General features: G+C 35.0%; 2 protein-coding genes across 8 annotated transcripts in view; one reads left to right on the forward strand and one right to left on the reverse strand.

The window, feature by feature from the left end:
* LOC128211934 (multidrug resistance-associated protein 1-like) overlaps positions 1-19,129 on the forward strand; it is an 81,999-nt gene that overhangs the window by 39,725 nt on the left and 23,145 nt on the right. For 2 of the 6 annotated variants that reach the window (XM_052917088.1, XM_052917131.1), the window contains exons 21-22: positions 17,037-17,347; positions 18,784-18,983. In XM_052917088.1, coding sequence (XP_052773048.1) covers positions 17,037-17,347; positions 18,784-18,983 — 511 coding nt within the window. Of the gene's footprint in view, positions 1-9,123; positions 9,435-13,940; positions 14,252-17,036; positions 17,348-17,863; positions 18,175-18,783; positions 18,984-19,129 lie in introns of all 6 variants that reach the window. The other 4 variants (XM_052917104.1, XM_052917123.1, XM_052917114.1 and 1 more) reach the window with 4 other exon arrangements.
* On the reverse strand, positions 2,708-10,053 carry LOC128211974 (uncharacterized). 2 transcript variants are annotated; one of them, XM_052917169.1, is made up of 9 exons: positions 9,913-10,053; positions 7,726-7,844; positions 7,441-7,554; positions 6,971-7,059; positions 6,153-6,295; positions 5,668-5,798; positions 5,144-5,208; positions 4,649-4,767; positions 2,708-4,281 (listed from the first exon to the last, which is right to left on the reverse strand). In XM_052917169.1, the coding sequence occupies exons 2-9, from the start codon at positions 7,791-7,793 to the stop codon at positions 3,943-3,945; spliced, it is 1,068 nt and encodes a 355-aa protein (XP_052773129.1). In that variant the 5' UTR covers positions 7,794-7,844; positions 9,913-10,053; the 3' UTR covers positions 2,708-3,942. The 2 variants fall into 2 exon arrangements, with proteins under 2 accessions (XP_052773129.1, XP_052773137.1); XM_052917177.1 differs by lacking the exon at positions 9,913-10,053 and having other exon boundaries at positions 7,726-7,854.

Consider the following 19,129-nt stretch of genomic DNA (forward strand, 5'->3'; position numbering starts at 1 on the left):
TGTTTAAACTTTTAATATTTAAGTTGAAGTATACAAATAAATAGTATATAGTAATTTCTACCATCATCCTATTACACTTATACTGAATCATCACCTTGGCAAACAAATGTGATACTGGATTCATATGTAGGATCACAGTGAAGGTCGAGCCTCCATAGTGTGACTCATTGCATCCAAGTTGACACACACAGATGCCATTCATTGTTCTTACATAAAACACTGTATTATGTGAAGTTAGAAAACCACATTAAATCTAGAAAAGCCATGTTCCCTTCCACAAAACATTGTTTAACAAAGTTGAGGATAACATAGCCAAAATGGGCAATAACGACTGCACCTTGTACTTCAAAGAACTGGAATAATTACACAAAGCTGCATTGTTGGTGCGTGCATCAACAATGGTACTTTGTACTTCAAGGAACTACAACACATCAACAAAGCTGCATTGTTGGTGCGTGCATCAACAATGCAGCTTTGTACTTCAAGGAACTACAACACATCAACAAAGCGGCATTGTTGGTGCATGCATCAACAATGCAGCTTTGTACTTCAAGGCACTAGAACACTTCAACAAAGCGGCATTGTTGGTGCATGCATCAACAATGCAGCTTTGTACTTCAAGAAACTGGAACAATTCAACAAAGTTTCATTTTTGGTGTGTGCACCAACAAATCTGCTTTTCACTAATAAGCGAAATGAAAATTTCAGCAAGTCAAATTTTCACTTATTACCAACAATTGCATTTCAACAAAGCTACTATATCGGACCCTGCTACTTAGCTTATTTGTTATTTTAGAGTGGTTGAAATTAAGGTTCACTGCCACACAATGGGATTATGGCCACTTTAAAGCTTTTGTTTGCTTTTTTCAGCAATTGAATACTTGTGTTTTTTGTCTTGTTTTATTGAAACATGGTAACACTAGATGCCCATAGTCCACTAACTACCTATTCACATGCTATGGTGTTTATAACATAGTGATATGGTAGGCGGTAAAATTGTTGATATGCATGATGGCTGTACCGTATATATGCTTGTGTGCACGCATGTTTCTTGTGTATCCTGCATTGCATATCCCTGTCACACATAACCGTTCTGGATTAATGAATTTTCAGAGCCCTTTTCAAATTTTTATTGTCTTAATCTAGAGCTTGTTAATCTGACATGGCCTCTAACTTTGGAAGTGATAGGCACTGAAAATTCATTCCAACCATTCATCCATTCTTCTCATTACTTTAATTCATACTAACTCCTAGTAGTTTGCAGTGGGTGATGGTTGGTTAACAAGGCAACCCCAGTGTGCAGGGGACCTTGGGGCTCACCATAGGTGTTCGCCATTTTACTTTTTAACATGTAATCCTTGTATAAGTCAGGTAAGTGGTTCATGAAAGACTCAAGACTGTATTAGGGATGGTTTGCATTTATTTTGGGGCTAGAAATGACTATGTTTTGTTATTAAGACTGACTTTTCACAAATATACATGCTTATTAAGATGAAAGTTACATATTCTTCATGACAACCAGTCAATTGGATAACTTTAACTAGAGCTATCACTGAACATGATTAATACCCCCGAATGCCGCCTCTCATTATGATTTATCATTGTATGAAGTTTTATGAAATTCCATGTAGTAGTTTTAAAGTGACTGTACGGACAAAAAAACACAGGAAAAGGCAATAACTCTGTAATTTGCTAAAATAGTGTAATGATTTAAGTACACTGAACTCCATCTCATTGTGCTGTACCATTGTATAAAGTTGTATTACATTCTATCCGGTAGTTTTCAAGTTATGCTCCAGACAAGACAAAGGTAACAAAGGGCAGTGACTTTGTAATTGGCTTTAATAGATTTGCGGTTCTTGTACACGGCACTTTCTCTCATTATGATCTATTACTGTATGAAGTTTTATTAAATCCCTTCTTATAATTTTATTAAATTACATCTAATAATTTTCAAGTTATGCTCAAGACAAGAAAAGGTAACAAAGGGCAGTAACTTTGTAATCAGCTGAAATAGAATTGTGGTTCCTGTTCACTGCATTCCCTCTCATTAAGATCTCTCACTGTATGAAGTTTTATTAAATCCCTTCTTATAGGTTTCAAGTTAAGCTCCGGACAAGAAAAAAGTAGCAAAGGGCAATAACTCTGTAATTAGCTGAAATAGAGCTATGGTTTTTGTGCACTGCACTTCCTCTCATTTTGCTTTACCATTGTATTATTAAGTTTTAATAAATTCCATCTAGTAGTTTGAAAGTTAATGGCTGGAAAAATATTTGACAGCAAAAAAACAAATAAAGGGCAATAACTCAGTAATTAGCTAAAGTAGAGTTATGGTTCTTGAACACTGCACTTCCTCTCATTGTGCTATACCATTGTATGAAGTTTCAATGATTTCCATATAGTAATTTTCAAGTTATTCTTCGGACAAAAAAAGTACCGGTAACAAAGGGCAATTAGTCATTAATAAGCAAGAATAGAGTTATGGTTATTGTACACTGCAGTTCCTCTCATTATGCTCTCTCATAGTATGAAGTTTAATCCGGTCAAGGTAAATTGCAACGGAATGACCAACAAACCGACCGACCGGCCGACCGACCGACTGACCACAGGGTGACTCCAATATATCCCCTTCAAACTTTGTTTGTCACGGGTATAATGAACTGACATATTTGCAAATTTGAATTATTTTTTCAAAATTAAAATGATTGCAAAATTGGTTCCCTGTACATGAGGAGTAGCTCAAACAATGAAAACATTGCTAAACAATATAGAATTAACACTTAAATGGAATGCATTCAGGTATGATAAAATAACGAAAAAGAAAAGAGAAATTTTGCAAACTAACATAAACTTGGCATCGACGTGTACAAGCATTAAAACTTACTAACTGAAGATTTTTGGTATTTTTTTTTTACAATTATGATATCAAAGCGTATCACATTCTATTACATCATTGTCTAGAGATTCGTTACAGAAAAAACTTATTTGGTTCCCATACATGAGACAGCCCCTTTAAAGGGGATGTGTTCACTTAAACATAGTTTTGATTATTGATTCTGTATTTTAAGTACAATTTAGAACGTTTTCTAAGTTGGTTCAAGTAAATGACTTAGAGGATAATATACGGCGGTGGTGTGCCGTCTGTCCATAATGGCACACCTGGTCTGTAATGGCCCTAGGGTCATCGAAGGCCAGGTGTGCCATTATGGACAGATGGCAACCCGGCGTCGTTTTTTAACCGTTTTATTGCATATGTGTTTTTTAGTTCATTTTATAAGAAAAACAACATTTCCTCCACTGTACAATAAAAAATTCATTGATTTAATTGGACAATTATCAAATATCAGACCGATTGACCTATGACGTAGCTATTGTATTCGTGACATCATCAGAGTCATTGTTTCCTGGTCAAAATAGTGTGGTTTGGAATGATTAGTAATAGATAAATTTAAGATATTTCCTAAGGTAAGATCATTTAAAACATAGCTATGCTATATATCAAGAGTATGTTTTAGCAACATCAAAATCACACCTCGTGTTTGTGTTTTAATGAATACTATTTGAAATTGTATTATTTTTTTGGTTTTAAAACACAAAAATGGATGACTGAAATATGTCGATGACATATGCTTGGGTTATGTATCATTTGGTCGTGGATTACACTAGACATCGTTTACTGTCAATATGTGAAATGCCGATTTAAAGATGTCATATATATTCATAGATCTTGCATACATTATGCTGTTAACTAGCTAATCGTATCAAGATTTTGTTTCATCTGTAATCAAATCATTGCCTTTTTAATGCAATAACAGGAGCTGTAATCAATGATTTAGTAAAATATTATTACTTTTGTACAATTGAACACATCTTCGTAAAAGGAAGCAACTGCTAGAAAGCAGTACATTGCACCGCGAAATAAATCACTGGTGGTAAACATTGTTAATCGTCGAAGTATTGGTCAAGGGCATCCCTTGCATGTTTTGGGAGAAGTCCACCTGGAGTTAATGAAAAGCCACCATACCAAATAACACTTTTTGATATTGTTTCTGTGAAGGCTTCTGTTTTCCCACGCTTGCCTGGAATACGTCTTGATGCTGGTGTCCACTGGGAAGTTTTCGCCCCTTTAAACCATTGAACGGTTACAGATGTGTCCTCAATCTTAAGCACACTGGCAACCTGCGGCCACTCATCCGCATATCTCACTGTGTCCACAAGGACCATGTCATTAGTTTGTAGGTTACGGGTTGGCTTTTTTTTTGGTGCTTGTCCAATGATGACCTGTAATGTTGAAGATTATATATATATATATATATATCCAAGGTTAAGTTACAATAGTTCATGAACAAATATTGAATCAGAGGATTATTCAGATTATTTATTATAGCCTTGTTTATGCAATGAAAGTATTAAGTTGAATATGTTTTGTGGCCAGAAGTTTGCAGGTATGAATTACTTCACTATGATTTCAGTGGATATACAATCAATGTGATGCAATTTAATCACTTTTAATCAGCGTCCATGTTGTATGAAGCAGAAATGAATTATGATTTTTTTTGAATTTTTACTAAACCAAGCTAAAATGGGACTTTTGCAGCATAAAGAAAAAAGATGTAGCACTTGAAAATGACTACATGCTATCATTTACCGGTGCAATTTCATCCTCTTTTTCTTCTTGCTGAGCTGCAGGTTGTTGGTTGATTTGTTCATGCAGGGCCTTTGCTTTCAGGGTTGAGATTATGTCATCTGCATTATACTCTCTATCTTCTGTAGAAAGACCAAATTAATTGTGTTTAGTTATTGTTGCATTCAATGGTTCATCAATTTCATTTGGTTATGACTATCCAAATTTGGCCGTCATACTGTTTATAATGTAATTTTAAGTTTAAATTCTTCATAAAAAAATTATTATTTGTTATGTACAGTGCGTGATATAATTATTTTTATTATATATTTCACTATTTTATATTTTATTTGTATTCTCCCAATGGCCGATTCAAAAGTTTGTGTTTATTAATATTTGTTGCGCATTTCATACAAATTATCTGATATTGACACAAAAAAGTCAACAAATTAAGAGGATGCGTAGCAAAGTGCGCACCATGTAAATCTGCTGGTGGTACAGTTTCTTATCTATTTGTACCTTGCTCTTTGAGGTCTTGGAAAAAATCTGCCCACCACTGTCCCGACACTTCGTCATCATAAAATCTGAAATGCACAATGTAGGCAATTTAGTGATGAAATTTTAACTGAAATGAACTGAGGTAACGAATAAGTCTTTTATTTTTAGCTCGACTATTTGAATAATAGGTGGGCTATAATAATCGTCCCAGCATCAGCGTCGGTGTCTCGTAAAAGTGTTAGGGCAAGTTGGGATTTTCACTTTTAAGTCCAATACCCTACATTAAATTGACTTAATACTTCAAACAGTTGTTCAGGACCATCACATGATGAGGTTAGATAACTCCATAATATTATTTACACAGATTATGGCCCCTGCTTGACTATGGGACTTAGGTTAAAGTTTTAGGGCAGGTTGGGATATTAATTTATAATATAGCTTTTGTGTGAAAATGGTAATGAATAAGTATGATTATGTCACTTGTAATGGCTTACAGTGAGTTAATGTTCATTGTATTTTGAAAAAGGAGGTTGAAAGTGACTTACTTGCAGATTGAGAAGGTATCAGTTGTAACCTTTTCATCAACCTTTTCACAACATGGAGGTATCAATGGCATTCTGGAACACTTCTTGACCGTGTCACATTTCAGCAAGTAGCCTTCACATTTTGTCCATTCCTGTTCAAAATGTAATTGCTTTATGTATAATACATATTGAGGAAAATTTATACAAAATCAACAATTCTTGTACCTGAAACATTCGAATGCCCCTATGATCTCAGTGTAGTTGCTTGGTAATGTTACTTATATTTACACCTCAACTTCCATTCCTTAAATTAACTGCCTTTCGGCATTTTCGTTCATCAATCGATTCATTTACCATTATTATTAAAATCAGCTCATGGCTGCACAAAATGTATGCTGTAGTCAGATACATGCAATTATACATTACAGGAATGTGTATTGTTTACATGTATGAGTATTGTTAAGTGTAGATTTTAATATGAATGGTTTTGTTAATGAAACAAAGACCTGATCAGTACTCCATTTCTTGAAATATATCGCTGTGCCATTATCATCTTTGACAAACTTGAATAGATGTGGACGCGAATGGTTTCTGATTGAATTGATGTCCATTGTCTCAGACCAGTTCCACACGCTAGTTGTCCTAATTGCTGAAATGAATTGATTTTTAGGATCTTGATTATCATTCTTCAAACAAGCAAAAGCACTAATTAATAGCTCAATTTATGAAAAATGGTGTTTGAAAAAAAGTACATTTTAACCTCATTGGCTCGAAAATAATTCGAAAAATTCGAGCCAAGCGTGAATGCTTCCCTTCAGTGTATTAAAACCAGTCATTTACCTCCACTTCAAGCTAACAAGGAATTCCAGCCAAGCGAGTTCAAGCCAATGGGGCATCAACTGTATTTAACTTTTATGATTTACAACTATTTTAATAAGAAAGAACAAATGGAATTTAAAATTAAAGGCTGTATTTTTTCATACAAAGTTTTATGCTTTTTTGGTTTTAATCAATGTAGTTAGGAAAAGAGGTAGGTCAGGTCTCCAACATGAATGATGCAATGCCATTGGTCCACAACTGGTCAGGCATACTTTTCCCGATTGGTCAACAAATTATATTGTACCAAAAATGGTACAGAGTTTGGTTTCAGATGATAGTCCCAATGAATAAGTTAATAATTTGAAAATGTAAAGTGATTCTCGATATAATTTATACGTTACAGAGTCAGTAGATGACCGATATGGTGTATACTAGGGCATGAAACCATATTTGTAACTTATTATACTAATGATTATTTCATCTCATTTATTTTCTATAACAATACCTGTAGGTGTCGGCCTGTAGCATCTTTCAAAACACTGCATCAAGCTATCCAGTGTCATGATCATTTTGTCTCGCACATTGGTTGAAAACCTGAATAAAATATCATTTACATTGCAGATAAAATCATTATAATTTTGATAAGTGATCAATGTTTTCATGTTAAAACTCGGATGTTTAAATATCAGTACAATACCCATGCATTATGTGAACTAACTCATATTGTTTTAGAGCATGCAAAATTTATTTGAAACAATGCTTTCATAAATATCCCATTCTGTAGGTTCCATTATGTGCTTATGTTTAAATGTTTTTGACGAAGAAAATGAGTGGTTTTTTTTAATAGATTACCTTTAATTTGCTAGATGGCAATCTGTCGATTTTGACGACATTTTTTGGTATTTCATATCTATGGCAAATGAATAATGTTTTTTGTAGCTTAATTGCTCATGTTTTATTCAATTAGACATGTACCTTGAGAACAACTGATCAATATCTTCATGGGTATGTCCAACCATGAGGAACGAAAGTTTAATTTTTTTGAATATTCCTGCCTGAACCAGAAGGGCAAGGAATCCGATGACAAATCTGCAAAAAAATGAAATGAAAACTTTTGAAGTAAAACATGTAGAATAGTCATTCAAATTGAGTCTATTTCATTCTGCATTAATAGTTAATTTGTTATTTTTGAATGTTTTAACCTACAAAATAGTCATTTATTTGAGAATAATATTCATTTTTTTACAAACTTAATCATACCTGTTTTTGTTTGCTCCTGGGCAATTGTCCAGCTGTAGGTATAACACTTCAGGTAAGGAGTCCAGCATGCCAAAAATGCTACAGAGTATTGAAATTGTGTAGTTTCCACCATGTGACCACTGGAACGGATCAAAGAATCCATATATTTTTTGCTTGTCTTGGCTGTAATTAAGCCATGTATAAGTGAATCTAAAAATGACTTGGCACAAGTGTTTGCCATGACAAGTCTGCATATTGTGTGCAAAACCCATTTTGAGGCCTCTAAAATCAAGGTTGCAGTCGGAGGGATTTTGGTCAGATTTCCTTGTATATCAGGTTTTTCAGGATGTAGCTTGCTCATGCATCAAGCTTGGTCAAAGGTCAAGGTCACACACCGGGGTCAGTTTTCTTGTAGTTTTTGTTGTTTGACATCACTTCCTTGCTTTGTCATGGAGTTTTCACCAACTACATTCGAAGTCAAAGAACAATGCCAATAAAACAATATAATTTCCATATTTATTGAAACACTTCCTGATTTTAGTTCCAACAATATTTCTCAGAACTGATGATTTTTTATTCAATAGGCAGGCTAGACATTGCTGGGGTTACATACAAAGCTCAAGTGAAATAAATAATAATAAATGCTGACTATGACTCTTTATCGCTGTCATCTGCTATTGCATGTCTGTTATCATCTGTCATCAATTTAAAAAAAATCTTCTCCAAAATCATGGAGCCTATTTCAACATAAATTCAATGGAAATGTCTGGGAGGTTCTTTTTTTTAGATTTATCTGATATTCAGGAAATGGTGCTTTTTGGCCTGAAAGAGTAGAATATGTATTTAAAATATCCAGAAAATCATCCTGCTTGCATAATGTTTGTAGTCATCGATCGATCGTAATCAGGATTTTGCAAATAAAAAGGAGCAATTTTCTTTGCTTTGCTACAAATCAACCCTGCTTTAAATACTACATTGCTGTGTTAAACTGTCATTATGCTGTGATATGAACGATTATATAAAAATAACATGGAGACTATTACTAAACATTAATCAAATTCAACTAGATTCCTTTGTTCATGTCTAGATTCCTTTGTTCATGGCTCTATTCCTTTATATGTTCTGCTCTTACACTTGACCTGGCTGGTCAAGCAAATGAACTTGCTTGTATGATTTTAATTTTTTTGTTCCTTGGAAAAAGGACTAAATTTGATTAAAAGCAATGAAAATATCCCTGTTCATCATTCGAAAAACAACTGACCTTGTTCAGGAAAAATACCATTGGCTTACCATGTAAGGACATCCAGATTTCGAATTTTAAACAGGTTGTAATCCATGAAGAATTCTGTTTTGTTTTGTTTCAAAATTACACACTTTAACTTTTAGTTGTTTATTAGGTGTTTCATTTCTAATTTCCAGGCTTGTTTAATGTCTGTGGAACAACATTCCTGTATATTGCCAACATTCAAGCCGGAAAGATACTTCACCATACCTTGCTTAGGAATGTTATGGCCTCGCCTATGGAGTTCTTTGATGTCACTCCATCTGGCCGATTACTCAACAGATTTGGCAAGGATCTGGACACCATTGACAATATAATTACCAGAAGTATTCACTATGTACTGCACTGTTTCCTTGAAAGTGTTGCCACGGTGATAGTGGTAGGGCGTGGTTTTCCATGGATACTAATTGTAATGCTTCCTCTTGCCGTTTTCTACTTTGTTGTTCAGGTTTGTTTACTTCTCTGACACATTCATATGAGGGGTTAAACCCAATTAATTTAAGATAAAAAGTGTTGAGTAATAGTCATACAGTCGACAGTGACAGCAGCGTTGTCATTATAAATGATCTCAATGTTGGCAATTTCTTACAAAAATCAGAGTGCAAAACAGCTATAAATATTCCACTCCGTAGACTGTGAAAGGGCCCATTTAAAGCAGTTTTTTTTAGTATGGCATTTTTATAATATGCAATATTTTAATTCAGCTATTTTTTGGATACTAAGATCATACAAATATAATTCATGCCGACACAAAATATGAACACATATGACTGTAATGCAGAAAATATGCATTTTAAGATGTGGAACTAATTTGCATACGGCATATGAATGCTTCCAAAATGTGAACTAATTTGCATACAGCATATGAATGCTTCCAAAATGTCTCCTACAGATAGGCACCTGAGGTGATAATTGAAAATATTCACCTTCCGAAATGACAGGTATTTGCATCAACATTCTGTTTGTTGTTTTGCCTGGCTTTTTCACTTGGATTGTTGATCTTTGTGCGTTTAAACAAAATCACAGTCAATTATTGGCTGCTGAGCTTGGCCCTGAAAGATAATGTGAAGGACATCTGTTCGCTGTATTGTTGACATTTGCTCCCTGATGTTCTTGAATGTCTGACATTCCAAAACCCAAGCTAACACAATGGGTTTACCTCATAGTTCATTGCCTTCCTTCCTTCAGATCAATTCCCTACTAATTAAAACAATTATACATAAAACCTTTTACCGAACTTCTGTTACATGTAGATAATGACAACGTTTATTTGCTAGTGGGCCACCGGCCAATGACAAAATACAGATGTATGGTATTAATATACAATTTTGTGCAACATTACAACACAATTTAAACACAATTAAACAAAGAAATTTGATATGGTCTTCATATGCCCAGTAATTTTAGAATTTCAAATACATAAAGCATGGCTAGAAAATCAATTAAAAGCACACAATATAGGTTGATACATTGTTTATGTAACTCTTGACTTTAATGATAAAACAAAAAAGTGTCACAAGAAGAGTGTTTCTACAACAAGCTAACAACACTGAACATTCCGTTAATCACTGTGTATAGGATGCTATCATAATATAGGACACAGGCAAAAAAATACAACAAAAATCAGGAGGAGCCACCATATTTGTTTTGACAATTTTTTATTGAATTGTGAAAATGGCAAAGGTTATTAAATAGTACAGCACATGTACATAAATGATAAACTATATTGAAATAACAATGGTGCAAGTGGTATAAAGCACATAAATAGCTAATTGCTTTACTGTATTTCGTAATCAATAAACAACAATTACATTCTGTCATCCCGATGTTGAACTCGAATCCCTCAGATTACTTGTTGTCATCGCAAATTGTATAAGCAACGGCGTATATTGTACTTAAATGTGCTCAACACCTTAGCTTAGTATTTCAAATATGTGGTACAATGGTATGAACAACACTGTCATTGCAACAGTTTGTACTATAGGTATAGCGAGGCAGCAGCTGTAAGGTAGAGGGAGTTTTTCACACCTTCAGGCATCAACAGTGGTCAATGATGCCACTTCGCATGTTGCATGTTCATTTTTTGTTCAGTACAGAATCATACTACATTCAAACTATCATACACATTCGAAACTTATTGATTACTTTTATTAAAATTTTGTTGTCATCTGCTGATGCCTAACCGTGCTCAATTATCTATTGCTGATATAACTAAATTCATCAATCGATGTGAGTAACGTCCCTTTGATGTGAAATGTAAACAAACATATTTCTGGCATTTATCTCCCTAGCTTGAAATGGAGTTCGGAAAAATATATATGATATATACGTATAAGACACAGGCACTTTATTAATGGGAATTATGAGGGGAGAAAGGATTATCCTTTACAAAATGTTTTACGGAACATATAATAGGCAGTCATTATTCCAGAACAAACAATACTCCTTTTTTCGGAAGGCGTTAAAAGTTCATGTAGGTTAATTCATGAAGCCACATGATCTTTATTTTACTTAATGAAAATGAGTTTACTGTGATTGTCATGAAGATAATTTCCTTTAATAGTCCAAAACCTGTCCGAATGAAAATTCCACACATATTATACCAAAATAAAAAAAAAGTTAGCTTAGTTTTATCTAGTCATAAGAGACTTTAGATGTTTTGCGAAATTATGGTCTAATGATGGTAGAATATTAATGACCTTAATGTAGGGAATTTATTGTATGACCTGGAATGATGCATGGCTTTTAGACTTATTTTTATTTCATATTATATTTTTTGGCGGGTATGGATGAAGATGCTTTCTTTTAGTAATGTCAGTGTGCTGTGTAGTTCAGTGCCTTTTTCTGTCATGTGACCATAAGGGCTCAGTGAAGATAGAAGTAACATATGTCTTGTGCTGAGCCCTTTCTCCTATTTGTAGACTCTATGCTTAATGTGTCCTTGTTGTTTGAACTAGGAACATATATTAATGCACAATAATCAGATACCGTATTATATCATGTATAGGACGCTAGCATAGATAGGACGCAGGCCAAAAAATATTTGAGAAAATGGGTAAAAACCCTTAATATATAAGATAGGACGCACCGGAAAAATGTCAAAATCGGAGCCGAAAAATTGAGGTTGGTAAAGTATTTATAACATACATTGAAGTAAAAAACAAACAAAAAATTGTATATAAGGCATATTTCGATAACTGTCTTGTGTATTTTTATAATTATCGTCGTATTTTGGTAATTTAGCGTACTCAACAATATTATATGTCTTGACATTTTGAGAACATTCACGCATATTATAAGACTCATACAAATGCCGTAACAGTCCCGACACGCCTTCTGACTGACAGTCAACTGTTGCAATCGCAGCAAAACTGATGATTGTTTTGATAAGGCTTGTCGCTGTGCGGATTATAGCATGTCGGCATAATTAATGCGTGTCGGTAATTAGCCTTGCCAGTGGAAGGCACGTCGGATTAAGTGCGAACAAACAACCATACGGTATTTAACCATCGCAATAGTTTGTTCTATTGATGTTTTTCTAATGACAGACAGTGGGTGTTTTTCACACCTTCGCACATTTGAAAAGATTTGATAGTGACAATAATGCTACTTTGCATTATGCACATTCCTTAATTATTAATTTTTTAAAACAGTAACATACAACAAATTTTTTTGTAAAATATCGAAACATTAAAATCATGAACAACAATTAATTGATATTTTCCGTTGCCGTTTTAACTCAATCCAGTTAAAGTGCTGACTCGCATCGAGTTTTTGTGAGTAGCGTCCCTTTTGTAAAAAAGTAAACACTCATGTTTGTTTTCAATTTATTTCTCAATAAATCATTTTAAAGTAAACATTCAATATATTTCTGCGTGTGTTAACTTGCGTGATTTTACCTAAGTCAGTTGTTCTCTTCGGTAACGCAGTTCATATACTTACTATTACCGCGTTCTTCCCCGGTCCAATATTTTCATCCTGAAATGGACTTGGAAAAAACCCAGATGAAATTCTAATAGCATAGAAAGGAGGCAGGCATTTTTTAAGACGAGAATTGGGGTAAAAAAGTGCGTCCTATGCATGATATAACATGGTAGTTTATCGAATAATTATAAAAGGACTTGTGTATTTGTGTGTTTAGCAAAGGTCTTCAGTAACAAACATGAAACATCAGCACAAGCCCGAGACTGGTAAAATACCCTGTTCACAATCTAGTAAAGCAAGTCCGATGAGCATTTGAACTTAATTGGCTGAAAATAAAATTTTGATTGTATGCATGTCTTGTCTTTTCTGTGATTCTGTTGGCAATCTTTGGTTTTTTATCTACTATTTTAAGATACGAATGCAAAAGCCTTAAGAGTAACGATAGCTTTCCAATCATGCAATGAATTATTGTATTAAGTGGTAAATGATACTTATACTCTTTTAACTTCTATTACGGTGTTGATGTAAACACGGGAGACATGATCCCCTTTTAAATTACATAAGAGAACAACTTGACAAGATATTGCTTGATGTTCAGGGGCTTTCTTGCCCTTTTTAGATCACCAACCTTATAGGATCTTAGTAGGATACAAACTAATTCCCAACTCTATGTAGTCTAAATTTTTCTCAATCTCCAGTCTCCAGAAGATACCCCAATGAAAATAACATTCCAGTTGTATTTCTATTTAACCACCTTGACTGGTCTTTTAACAGTACTAAAATAAAACAATTGTATGTTTCCTAAATTTTAACCAACTGGTAGTTGTTTTGATGTGATAGTAACTCCATCAATTCTCATTCACACAAAATGCTGTGGTTCCCCAAATTTTGAGTAGTGTCAGTTTCTAAAATAGCTTGAAAAAAATATGATTTTTTTTTTTCAATATAATGTGTAGTTTTTTGGCTAAGGTTAATTTTAGGGCTAGTTCAAGTTTCAATGGTGAATGACATAATCACGGCCTGTTTTCAGGGTGTTTCAACATTGTGGCTACACTAGCATTGTTCCTGGGAAATATTCGCGTAGGTCGCTCCCTGCATTTATTCTTGCTGAAAAACATCCTCTCTTCCCCAATGGCCTTCTTCGACTCTACACCGACGGGACGTATTCTTAACCGGTTTGGCAAGGAGCTGGACGTGATCGATATGATAATAGTTCAGAATATCCGAGGCTGGCTGTTCTGTCTGCTGAGTTGCCTCGAGATGGTGATTGTGGTGGCCAGTCGCCTCCCCTTAACTCTCATTGCCTTTGTCCCTCTCGCCGTCTTCTATGTCATAGTTCAGGTCAGGAACATGTGTTGTTTAACACTCTAAACAAGTCTACTCTTTTTGTAATATTCACATGCTCAGCATTTGAAGGATATCACCTCACTCATAACTGTGTTCTTGGAAATATTTATACTAAACTTTGTTTTAGACAGTTGATGTTTGTTTAAGTGGTATTGTTGAAAGGAACATAGTTGTTCCTAACAAGCTGAATGGAATCTTTTTCCTGTTAAAGGCATTTATGTGTACAGTTTGCTAGCTTAACTATTTTGTTATTTCAATACCATTTGAAGGGAGGGGGTAAGGAAATATCAAACATATTATTAAAGTAAAATAGCCTTCCTTCTGCTAGAGAACATGTGCATTGTTTTTTTAAGTTTCAGAAAAAAAATGAAATTGTATGATGTTCGGGTGTTCATGGTGAAAGACGCATTGTTGATGTGAATCTATAATATTTGTATGCTATTTGATGTTTGTAAGCTAGAAATGTTCATTGATTGCTAAAGATTCTTTGTCCACTGCAAAAAAACCCAGATGAACAAGAATGTCGCCATTATTATATGGCTCAACTACACATATAAACAAGGCTAATGCCATTAACATGGCTTTACTACACATATTAACACAACTTTTGCCATTTACATGGCTTTAATACACATATAAACAAGACTTTTGCCATTTACATGGCTTTACTACACATATAAACAAGAGTATTGCCATTAACATGGCTTTACTACACAAATTAACAAGACTTTTGCCATTAACATGGCTTTAATACACATATAAACAAGACTTTTGCTATTAATATGGCTTTACTACACATATAAACAAGAGTATTGCCATTTACATGGCTTTACTACACATATAAACAAGACTTGCCATTAACATGGCTTTATTACACATATAAACAAGACTTTTGCCATTAACATGGCTTTGGTACACATATAAACAAGACTTGCCATTAACATGGCTTTACTACACATATAAACAAGAGTATTGCCATTAACTTGGCTTTACTACACATATAAACAAGACTTTTGCCATTTACATGGCTTTACTACACATATATATAAACAAGAGTATTGCCATTAACATGGCTTTACTACACATATAAACAAGACTTGCCATTAACATGGCTTTACTACACAAATTAACAAGACTTTTGCCATTAACATGGCTTTACTACACATATAAACATGACTTGCCATTAACATGGCTTTATTACACATATAAACAAGACTTTTGCCATTAATGTGGCTTTATTACACATATAAACAAGATTATTGCCATTAATATGGCTTTACTATATATATAAACAAGACTATTGCCAATAACATGGCATATTACACATATAAACAAGACTTGCCAATAACATATTGAGCATGATTTGAACTTATTCTTAGTCACTATCATTGGCACGATATTGCGCAAGAGTGTGGTCTTGTCTTGTGAGGGAAAACAGAGAACTCGCAGAAAGCCTACTTTTCTTTTTGGTGACCACCAACCAAACTTGCATGTGCCTAGGCCCGGAATGGAATTCGGGTTGCCCTGGTGAGAAGCGAGTGCCCTAACAGCACAACCACATTATATTAAATAGACTATTGCCATCAGCATAGTTTTACTAAATAAATAAACTGGAATATTGACATTAAAATGAATTTACTATTTACATAAACAAGATTATTGCCATAAACATGATTTAACTAATTAAATGAAAGACTGTTTCCATAGCGCCCATTAATTTCTTATTAGAATTTGTTATGATATGGAAACCTAGGTATTAACGACAGTAAAATGATGAACCCTTTTGCTTTAATGACACGGCCAGTAATGATGTTATAGATTCCCTCTATAGTAATGTTGTTGGATACTTATATCACTACAAAGAACAACCATTCAATTTAAAATCACATAACAAACATAAAGGAACCAGGACATTGTTCGTGTCCGAGCAGAATCACAATGTTCATCCTTCTGTCCATGTATTTGTCCACAAATTATGGATTTGTATTTGAGTTGGAAAATGTAAATGCATTCTTAGTGAAAAGAATATTAACTAAAGTGAATAAGGAAAAGTATAAAAACTTCTCATTATAATATGATGCTATATCACGCCTCCAACATATGTGACGCATTGCCATTGCTCCAGGATTAGTCATGCGGTGACCACATATTTTTCCATATTGGGTCACCAAATTTATATCGTACCAAAATGGCGTCTATTTTCCGATTCCGGTGAATATTCCGATGAATAAATGAAACATTTAAACATGTAAACAGGTTGCTTAATGTGATATATACGTTACGGGGTTGGTACGTGACCCAATATGGGACAGGGCGCAGGAAACCATATTAAGCTGTCACCCAATATGGTTTCCTTTGCCCCATATAGCCCATATCAAGTCACCTACTAACCCCGTAACTGATTATATTAGTTTATTATGTTACTAGTTTTACTGCATGGCCGACATGTGACCAATCCCTCACTGGTTTCCTCATATGCTATCACTTTGTTTCCACAACGTGTCAAACATATAACCTACCTAATGGGGTTGGCGTGTAGTGGTGGCTCTAATTTACTCTAATTATTTGAAACACTTATGTTGTAGATAGCTGTGCATGTAATAATGTTTAACTGTTTTAGTGGGCTTTGATACATTACTGACCTAAATGCATGTTGGTTAATGATAATTTCTTGTTAATTTGATCAAATTTGATCAGCTTTTGATGGAGGTAACCTCATCCTAGCACCAATATTAATTTTCCCTCAGAATAGCACAGACTTAACAATACTCTATTTCAGGTATTTTCGTAGTGGTAGCTACCCTGTCATTGTATGTTGGTAATGTTCGGGCTGGTCGAGTCCTTCATGCCAACATCATTCACAACATTGCACGGTCTCCCATGACCTTCTTTGATACAACCCCTGTCGGGCGAATCCTGAATCGCTTTGGAAAGGATATCGACACTATCGATGTGACAATCGCCTCGAACTTCCAGATGTGGATACAGTGCTTTCTGCAGGTGGTCCAGGTGCCTGTGATCATTGGTATCAGTACCCCACTTTTCCTCACCACCGTGGTTCCAATCGCTATCTTCTACTTCCTCGTACAGGTGCGATGGCCTGCTGCCATGCAAATCTCGACATTAAACTGGGCCAGTGAGCAGGAGATACGGCAGTCATCACCACAAACAATCTTGCATTTAAAAAGCATCAACTTGCTAAAAATCAATTTTCCTGTCAAGTTAATAAAGAAATTGACATATCTTTTTAAAAAAATGCATCCAATGCCATGATCTTGAACACATTTGCCTATTCACAGTGTACATAATAGCCTTCCAAGAATCCCATGCAATTACGCATTACTTGAGCACTCAGACATACTTAACTTTAGCAGTTGTATAACACTTGCCTCCACTTCCTCATTGCATATTTCCCAGATAATGTCCTCCCAGCAGACTTAAGAATGATGGTAACATCTGCTTACACATTATTTATCAGCTTCACAGAAGTATCCCTTACCTTACGGTGCTTTCTTGGATTGTGGCATCAGAGCAGTATATCCTAGACGAGAGACCTGTGTTTATTCCTTGGATTACTATGACAACAGCAGCCCTGTCTACTTTCAGGGGCTCTTGAGTCCATTGCGGCTTTTTCGATGGCTGTGTGTGGAATTCGGGCCTCAAGAGTCATCCACCTTGTCCTCTTGGCCAATGTCCTCCGCCTGCCAATCACCTTCTTTGATGTGACCCCTCAGGGTCGTGTGTTGAACATCATTGCCCAAGACATGGCGGACATTGATTATGTGGTGCCATTTACCATGCGGTCCATGTTGAATGTGGTGCTGCAGGCTCTTGCAAGCCTCGGGTTCATTGTGGCTAACCTGCACTTGTTAATTGCAGTTGTGCCTCTTCTCGCTCTTGTTTATTTCTTTGCTCAGGTACTTGTCACTTATCAGAAAGCATACTATAACATGTCAGGCACAGAGAACATGTCTACCTGAACAACTCATTACAATTCACCATAAAGCAAGCTATATTACTGTTTCCTGTTGGCTGGAACAGATTACCCACATCCCTCTTGTTCGATGTTGAGATATTAGACTTCCAATTAATTATTGTGTTTGTAGATCTTCAAAATGTCTGCAAGGCATTTAAAAAGCCAAAATCTGTTTAGGTACTTTGTGGAATAGATGTTTCAGTACATTCAGGAAAATGATGCGTTAACAAGTTGCATTATGCTCGGTCTATGATGAAGGAAGGAAGGCTATTGTTTCTTTGGCTGTTATTGTAATGAAGTATCAGTAAGACTGCTGTATCCCCAGTTCTCATCTTCCCGATCTCTAATAATACTGCAAATCAGATTTAATTTTGTGGATTTTAACCAGATATTATATGCTTATATATATTGAACCTTTGTGTAAAATAAACAAGATATTGATTAGTCAGATTCATATTTATATTTTAACAAGTAAACAGAAGATATACTATGATATTTAATCTAAATTATTTTGGATAATATATACATGTCTTGTTATGTTTTTGAACAGAGGTTTTATGTGGCCACATCGCGCCAATTGAAGCGTTTAAAGTCAGTGAGTAGGTCTCCAATATACTCTCACTTTGGTGAGACAGTGACGGGAGTGAGCACAGTGCGTGCCTACCGACAGCAAGAGAGGTTTATCGAAACGTCTGAGACTAAGGTTGACAATAACCTCGTGTGCCATTACCCTAGCATCATTTCCAAAAGGTACAGTAACAGTTACAGTAACAGTTAGTCTGGTAGACATGTCAAGGACGTGGTAGTTATTGTTAAAAAGGCATCAATGTAGGTGTCCAGATCAGCCATATCTGTCATGCTTTGAGTGCACATTTATTCTATTTATTTGGCGATTA

The sequence above is a fragment of the Mya arenaria genome, chromosome 2 (genome assembly GCF_026914265.1).
Source record: "Mya arenaria isolate MELC-2E11 chromosome 2, ASM2691426v1".
Classification (NCBI taxonomy): Eukaryota; Metazoa; Mollusca; class Bivalvia; order Myida; family Myidae; genus Mya; species Mya arenaria.

Coding starts and splice junctions, on each gene's coding strand:
- LOC128211974 (XM_052917169.1), bottom strand. CDS start 7,793: ATGCTGGACTCCTTACCTGAAGTGTTATACCTACAGCTGGACAATTGC. Junction 4,768..5,143: donor CCAAGACCTCAAAGAGCAAG/GTACAAATAGAT, acceptor GTCTTTCTACAG/AAGATAGAGAGTATAATGCA. Junction 4,282..4,648: donor AAGAGGATGAAATTGCACCG/GTAAATGATAGC, acceptor TCAACATTACAG/GTCATCATTGGACAAGCACC.